Consider the following 8853-nt stretch of genomic DNA (forward strand, 5'->3'; position numbering starts at 1 on the left):
GTTAAAGATTTCCGGTTATTTTCTTAAAAACTTTTCTAAAACTGTTGCACAGATTTGATAAACAGTGTTTTAAAGAAATAACTTTTAATGGTTTTAATCTTGTTTTTGTTCAAAGCCAACACTAAGAAAGCCGATGAGTCGCTGTTCAAGGACAAAACTCTGTTTCTGTAGAATCCAATTTTTTTTTTCTTTTCAGCAGTGGGTGAAGTTCAAATACTTTTACACATTTACTTTACATGTTTTGCAGAAAATATAAAATTTCCCAGCTGTTCTGTGCAGCGGCCACACTGCTTTTTTTTCTCACCAGGAAACCTGCTGTGGTAGCTGGCGTCACAGTTGTATCCGTTAAACTGCGTGGAAACGGCAGCGGCGTTACAGATCAGCAGGAGGACGAAGGCCAGTCGAGCCGTTTCCAACCCTGTTCGACGTTTGCCCGGGGTCATCTTCAGAGGATCGACCACATCTCTCAGTTAAATGTAAAAAAATAGGGGAGGTGGGGGGAGCAGTTATGTTTAAATTAGACGTTAAAAAGCAAAGCTGGACTCCCTCCTGCACCGCTGCTCGCTCTGACCTCGATCAAAGCTCTTCAGTCTTTTCTTCCTCTGGGTCTCCCCCCTTTGTACTTCCTGAGTTGACCCCCTTCCTCTCATATCAAACCCTTTTTAAACTGAGACCACCCCTCTTTCTAACCTGCCTGTCTTGTGGTTTTTTTCCACACCTGTTCACCCGTCTTCCCGCCTTTTCCCAGATAATTGGCAGGAGGAGGCCCTCTTCAGCTGATTAGTGACAAAAGAAAAGTTTCCAATGATTTTGGGTGGAGGGTTAATTGAGTTTAGACTAGGTTTATGGTTAGGTATGTACTGGGGGGGGGGGGGGTTACATTTAGGGTAAGGGGTCAGGATTAGGCTATAGGAATGACAGGAAAATGAATGGACGTGAATGCAAAGTCCCCACAAGGATAGAAAAACTAACATGAGGGTGTGTGGGTGTGTGAGATGAGAAAGATAGTTTAACAAAAAAAAAACAGCAGCGCAGTAACATGGGAACCTCCGTGGGATCTGAATGGACGGGACAAATCTTTTCACGGAACCAGGAAACCTGAGCGTGCTCGCTGGGTTCCCACTCATCTCTCTTCAAGTCTGATCTCCGTCTGTCAGGTCACACAAACACCAGGCCTCAGAGGTGGGGGGAGCGGGGGGATTCGGGGGTCCGGCCTGGGAATATTAGGCTTTCATCGACTCCTGCTGCAGCTCACATTCACATGAACACAACAGTGAGATGACGGTTTGATGCGGGGCTGTGTGTGGCTAATTGTGATGCACAAAGCATCGCTTAAAGTCGAGGCCTTCAGCTGCAGCTCCGTCCGTTTACAGGCGTCGACCTGGCTGCGCCCGATACACCTCAGCCACATCCACCCTCAGCTACGAACACTCAAAATTTCAGCTCTGCATCTTTAAAACTGAATTAGCTGTAGCCCTTTTTTCAGGCACCTATTATTGGTTGCCTCAAACGTCCATCCAGTGGTTTATGAAGTATGTCAAGTGACGTCTGCGGATGCTGGGAAATGCACTGTTTTGGTCCTGTTGGATCTTTCTTCGACTTTTTGGCACTGTCATTCATGAAACTTTGTTGAGAAGACTGAGTGAGCTGATTGGTCTGTCAGGTTCTGTTCTAGCTTGGTTCTCATCTTATATGTCCGGTACGAGTTTTAGTGTTTCAATTAATCAGCTCCTCTCTGATTCTTCTGATTTGTTGTGTGGAGTGCCCCAGGGCTCTGTGTTGGGACCTATTTTATTTTTGTTATATGTCCTTCCACTGGGTATATCATTCAGGAATTTGATGATGTTTCATATCTTTTTGCAGATGATATCCTGCTATATTGTTCCTTCAAGTCCACTGAGATTCATAAACTGGACTCTTTAAAGAACTGCCTTGTTAAAATTAAACACTGGCTTGGCGCTAATTCTTTGCAGTTAAACTTTGATAAGACTGAGGTGCTGGTGATTGCTCCTGATGCTGTTGTTCCAAGAATCTACCAGTATCTGGGTGATCTGAGCTCATTTGACAAATCTAACCTTAGAAATCTTGGTGTGATTTTTGACAGAGGGATGTCACTAGAACACTAAGGAGTTATCTCGATTACAGCTGGTACAAAATGCAGAAGCAAGGGTGTTGACCCACACCTWCAGAAGGGTTCATATTACCCCGATTCTAAAATCACTCCATTGGCTCCCAGTGGGTTTTCGTTTTAAGTTTAAAATCCTGGTACTAACGTTTAAAGCTCTCCGTGGTCAGACTCCCTTAAAGCCCTGTTGTTTCTGTATTTACCCTCTCGAGGGCTGAGGTCATCAGACCAGAATCTTTTAACGGTCCCCTTCACTCACTTTAAGTCTAGAGGTGATCGCTCCTTCCAGGCTGTTGCTCCAATGCTCTGGAATGATCTTCCACTCTCAATACGTGCACTTGATTCTGTGGTTRCTTTTGAGAGCAAACTTAAAACTTTCCTTTTCTATAAAGCCTTTTAACAATTCCAGTTGTGTCATCTGTTTCTTAGCTAGTGTTTTATGTTTTTGATGTTTTTATTGTTTTATCTTTCTGTATAACTGTGCACCTTTGTAAAGCACTTTGTGACCCTCTGTGAAAGGTGCTATGTAAATAAACTTTTACTTACTTGCTTGCTTCTTAAAACAAAGGAGTTGAGGCCAAAATGTTGATTTGATTTGATTTGATTTGATTTGATTTATTTAACAGGAAAATATTATTAAAAATCAAGCCTGACTCAGCATAATTGCTGTTTTACAACAGGTTCCTGTTCTGCAGCATATAAAACACTCAGAATTACAGCATCACAATCACATCATTGCACACCATAGACACAAAGACAAACAAGCATACCAAATTCAAAAAGGCAGCATTTGCAAAATAGGACTTCTAAATATGAGCACAACAAAAAGTGTCCAGCAGATGGCAGACAAGATTCTTCTTAAAGGGCTGTAGTTTTGAAATGGACTTTACGTTTTGAGGAATGTCATTCCATGCTTTAGTATAAACATAGAAGAAAGACCTCTGGCCGTAACAGTTTTTAAAAGTTGGTAATATAAGTTGTTCTTTTGTAACAGATCTAGTTGAATGACCACTTCCAGAATTTGATTTGGGCAGCAATGCACATAGAGTTCCATAATTGGCATCTTGGAAGATCTGAAAATATAAATTAATACCACTATACAAAACATAATTCTGAAAAGTCAAGGCATCAGACAATGAAAGAACTGTACAGTGATGAGTCCAACCAGGAAGTTTTTTATGAATTTTGTAGGCCCTGTTGTAGAGCCTAATTCTAAGATTTCATTTGTTGTAAGAGACCAAACAGGTAAAGAGTACGACATGGTTGAGAGTATAATGGCATGAAGAAAGATATTTGAAACAGAAGATGTCAGATTGGATCAAATTTTTGAATAAACGTATAATTTCTGTTTCAACTTAGTGGTTAAGACTTGTACATGATCACAATAAGTCAAATGAGAATCCAAAGTAATTCCAAGATATATGTAGGTAGTGACAATATCAAGGGGTTTGTTTAAAAAAGTGAGTTGATTTGTTATATTGAAATGTCTCCTGGGTGAGGAAAAATACATGCACACAGTTTTTTTTAACATTAATTGACAAAAGATTATCTTGAAGCCAACCATGAAATGTCTGAAGATCTGCTTGTAACTGACTATTAATAGATTCAATATTGAAATCAGACAAAAAAAGAACAGTATCATCAGCATACATTAAAATATTTGAATACTTCAATATTTTTGGAAGGTCATTTATGTATAATAGGAAAAGCAATGGGCCCAGTATGCTACCCTGCGGAACTCCCACGGAACAGGGCAGAGACCCGGACACAGAGCTTCCATGTTTCACAACCTGACACCTATCAGTCAAATAAGAGGAAAACATTTGTATTGCAGATGATGAAAGTTGAAAAGAAATCAACTTATGTAAGAGAGTATAACGATCAACTGTGTCAAACGCTTTACGCTTTATGTTATAGTATATAGCTGCAAATGCAAGCCAAAAGAAGGTAAAGCTAAATTAGTAAAGGGAACCTAAAAGCTAAAGTTAGAATGATAGCTAAAACCTAAAGGTTTCAAGACTGTCCAGAAGTCAAAAGTAACAAAAGGTTAAGTAAAAGGTAAATATCATTCTAGCTAAATGGTAAAAGAAAAGACTAACTAAAAGTAGCAAAAAGCTAATTAAAAGTATCTGATCTTTGCTTAAAACTAAAAGTAGCAGAACAGTAGCTACAAGTTAAAGTTGCAAAAGACTAGCTAAAAGTTAAAAATATCAAAATGGTTATTAGAAGTTAAAAATAGCAAAACACTAACTAAAAGCAGCAAAATAGTATCAAAAAGTTAGATAAAAAGAGTATTAGAATATTAGCAGCAGGATAGTGGCTAAAAGTGGCAAAAACAGCAAAAAATGTTTTTGGGGAACTGAAAAGTGTTTTTAACATAAACCTAAATTATTTGAAAATCAGCATCCATCTCATGAGCTAAACATTTTGATATACAAGTGGCTGAATAGCACAAAGTGCAGGAGTTAATTAAAATCCTGATTTCATTGACTCAACCAGTAAATCCTAAATCTGCATTCAGAGTTTCCACACATTTCCTTCTTCAACGGAAACAGCAGCAGCACACAAAGCTTTTATATTTTAATTTATATTTAACCTCTAAAAGCCTTTCTTCATCCTTCGCCGTGAAAGTCCAAATCTGCGCTAACCTCCTCGGAGCTTTGGGTTTTTCTCTGAGTCGTTCAGAACCAACCAGCAATCTGAGATCAGTGTCTGATCAACCTGAAACATCCAGACTCAACAAACAGACATCCAGATCAGACGAGCTGCAAAACCTGAGAGAGCACCGCCGTAATCTGATGCTCAGCTTTCCCACACAGACAGGGAAAGTGAAGGCCTCATCAAAGGCCCTGCTGCCATTTGATCCTCAGGAGAAATGTTTGTTTTCCTGCTGATTAATTACCACTCTTCTGTAAAGTTTCACTAAGGTTTAATAAAGACATAAGAGAAGAAAAAAGTAATGATTATTTAGTTTATTTATTTACTGGTGCAGATTAAATAGCAATATAAAAAATCATTATTTGAAGAAATATTCTGTTGCCTTATTGCATGTTAAAAGTAACAAAATGTTAACTAACAGCTAAAAATATCACAAAGCTTACTTTAAAGTTAAAAGTAGGAAAATCTAAGAATACTAAAAGGCTCACTAGTTAATAAAAATAGAAAGAGGCCACCTAGAAGTTATAAAAACTTTAACAGAAAATAAAAAATGTTGGCTAAAAGGGGCAAACTCAGAGCTTAAATCTAAAATGAAGCAGAAGGGTAGCTAAAATTAGTAATTGGGTAGCTGAATGTAGCTTTAAAAAAGAACTGTAGCTGAAGCCTAAAGTAGCAAAAGGCTATGTAAAGCTAAAAGTAAAAAGCCTATAGTTTAGAAAAGTAACAAAATGCTAGCTAAAGTTACAAAAAAATCAAAAGATCAACTAAAAGTAACAAAAGGCTAGTTCAAACTAAAGTAATATAAAAACAGGCTACTTGATATAAGTAGCAAAAATCTAGCTAAATAAGCAAAAGGCCATCTAAAAAAAAGCAAAAGTCTTGTTCAAATCTAAAAAAAAAATCAAAAACAAGTTAGTTGATAAAATTAATGCTAAAAGGTRGCCTAGGTTGTAGCTTAAAAATAAAAGGAACCAGAACAATATCTAAAAATAAAAACTAAACGYAGCAGAATCTGTCTCCTCCTCACACGCAAAGGTTTTCAGAACAAACCTCACAAGCTCAGTTAGCTCTCAAAGCAAGTCTTCAGGATGACATTTAGCTACTAAACTTTAGCTTGTATTTACACAACTGACAGATTCAGCCAGTGTTGTGTTTTTATAAGGATTAAAAACTGTGGCTGACATCTTGAAGCAGTTCTATTCAAACATCCATGATTATCAAATTTCTAAATAAAACCCCACTGTGATGGACTTGCAACCTGTCCAGGGTGTACCCMGCTCCTTGCACAGTGACTGYTGGATATGGGCACCAGTGACTCCCGTGACCCTAAAAGGAAGAAGCGGGTATAGATAATGGATAGGTAGATGGATGGATGGATGGATGGATGGATGGATGGATGGATGGATGGATGGATGGATGGATGGATGGATGGATGGATGGATGGATGGATGGATGGATGGNATGGATGGATGGATGGATGGATGGATGGATGGATGGATGGATGGATGGATGGATGGATGGATGGATGGATGGATGGATGGATGGATGGATGAATAAAACCAATGCAGTGAGATTTTGCTAACAGACAGATGAACACAAACAGGCAGGCAATTACATGGATCTCTGTCAGTTTGTTTCTTTGAGTTAAAACTTTGAGAAAAATCAAGTGAATAAAAATAAAACAGGATTATTTATGTATGAAATAATAACCTACATTTTAAGAATCCAGTATGAGAAGTTCTGCTCCATATTTTTATGTCACGATTCAAGAATATTAGACAGATTTCAGTGTTTTATCAAAGAATAAGTCAAAAGTTTGTTGTGAAAGGTATATTTTCCCCAGTTTCTGAGCAGTTTAGGTTTGAGTGTTTTGTCTGCAGTTATGGCATTCTTGCACCCTCTGGTGGTCAAAGCGTTACATTGCATACACTGTAACATGCATTGTTTGTTTTTGTCTTTTTGTTAGCAAAATATCTCGTGAACCACGGGACACTTTATAATGACACTTTCAAGAATTGATCATTGGGTTTATCCCTACAATTGACTGATTTTTTGAGTTAGTTAACACAATTTAAGATGTCTGTCACAGTTAATCAACCTTACAAAACCCTAAAATGGCTATGATTGAGTAAGTCTTTTTTTTTTAGAAAAAGGTGTTCTTTATATTTAAACAAATCAAACATTGAAAGCAGTGGGGGTTATATTTAGGCAATTAAATAAAAGCTTTAAATCGTTTGATCAATCGGTTTATTTTTTCAGAATCCGAATATTTTTATTCGTAACAAGTGCAATGAATTACAAGAACAAATTGCCCACTTTTCACATTTAAGGGGATTTTGCACATTGATATTGYACATATTGCACACTAGTTWTTAACCATTGGTTGTTCACATTCATGTTTTCCACATGCACTTGCACTGTGGTGTTATGTTGTATTCAGTGCCCTGAAAAACYGTTTTTAAATCTGCTTTCTCCACCTCCTGCTTTATGGCAACGGTTGGAACATGGTGACCTGGGTGAGTGGAGTCATTCAGAATGTTTGTGGCTTTCTTGAGACAGCAAGAGCTTCCTCAAGAGAGGGTGAGCATCCAGTGATCTTCTGGGCCGAGGCAATGATCCCCTGAAGTGACCTCCTCTGTGCTGCTGTGCAGCAGGAGGACCAGGCAACAGAACAAGAWGCTCTCAGTGCAGCAGTGATAGAATTTTATTGTGGATCTCTCTCAGTCTGAGGGACGCCACCATGATTCTTGTGTTCTTCTTATCGCTCCAGCAGGAATCAGAAACACTTGATTGTCTTAACAAATAAACACCGGTAGACTTTGTGGCTCTGGTGAAGGCCTCTGTGGGTTTGTACTGGAACTCTGTGACACTGACCAAATCAGAACATGAAAATCAGGCTGCTTGTTTCATTTCCAGCCTCTAAATTTCTCTCTCTCATCTCTGTCCCTGCTCCACCTCTTCCCGAGGGACCCCCAAGGTGTTCCCAGACCAGAGAGGATATATAATACCCAGAGTTGTGAAGTAACTAAGTACAAATACTTTGTTACTGTACTTAAGAAGAAATTTTGGGTATCTGTACTTTACTTGAGTAATTATTTTTCAGCCTACTTTTTACTTCTACTCCTTACATTTTGAAAAAAGGCAAGAAGTAGAAAGTCATTACTTTCATTTCATTTTTTCTTGTTTTCATTTCAGCTTCATATTGTAAAAATAAAAACTATCCATATAAATTGTGCCTCCTAGATAGAGTGAATTTAATTGTGGTTGAATGAGAAGTATAAATATATAAAACTCTGATACCGTATTAGTTTGCACACAAACAAATCCTTATTTCATGAATAATATTATTGCATTTGGCCGCAGTCCTCAGATTTTCATTTTGGGGAAAAGGTTTGGGCAGCCATGATGTATACTGTATAAACTGAAACAGCTAGACTAGTGCATCCTAAATTTAGCTTAATTAGTTATTTTAATACGACAATCATTTCTGCACTTGTTTGGAGGGAGGTCACCTCCTAATAAATGTCCTTACAGAAAATCTAACTGCTCATTTTAAATCAATATGTTTACTTTTAATATTTAAATACAAAAAAATATCAGTTACTTTAGGATTTTACTCAAGTAATATTCCTAAATGAGGCTTTAGCTTTTACCATAGTAATTTTTTTTGGTAAGATACTTGTGCTTTTACCACTTTGTGGTACTTTATACAACACTGATAATCCCTCCAATGGGCTCTGGGTCCCCGAGTCTGGCCATCATCTGTGAACAAGAGGCCCAGATTCTGGTAGGACCTCGCACATAAACTACAGGATGACCACACATCCCTGCCAAGACCCTTAAGACCAATAAACTAAAAATTACCAGTAAATTACTAAAAAAAAAAAAGTATTTGGTGACAAATTTAATACTAACTGAGTTCCAAAAGGCTACACTTTTGCCAATAATCTGCTCTGTTGTTCAGTTTATCATCTGCATAGGTATGTTTTTACTCTTGTCTGTGAGTGGGTGTTAGCAAAATATCTCACGAACCGGATAAATATCTATGATTGGCTGCCACAGCTCACTGA

At 37.9% G+C, this 8853-nt stretch overlaps 1 protein-coding gene across 1 annotated transcript in view; it reads right to left on the minus strand.

The window, feature by feature from the left end:
- The window catches only part of zpld1b (zona pellucida-like domain containing 1b), a gene marked incomplete at its 3' end in the record, with an annotated part of 6474 nt that extends 5808 nt beyond the window's left edge, over positions 1–666 (minus strand). The window contains 1 exon segment of the mRNA XM_014012397.1: positions 305–666. Coding sequence (XP_013867851.1) covers positions 305–443 — 139 coding nt within the window.
- Positions 667–8853: the final 8187 nt, after the last annotated feature.

Source organism: Austrofundulus limnaeus, unplaced genomic scaffold, assembly GCF_001266775.1.
Source record: "Austrofundulus limnaeus strain Quisiro unplaced genomic scaffold, Austrofundulus_limnaeus-1.0 Scaffold91, whole genome shotgun sequence".
Classification (NCBI taxonomy): domain Eukaryota; kingdom Metazoa; phylum Chordata; class Actinopteri; order Cyprinodontiformes; family Rivulidae; genus Austrofundulus; species Austrofundulus limnaeus.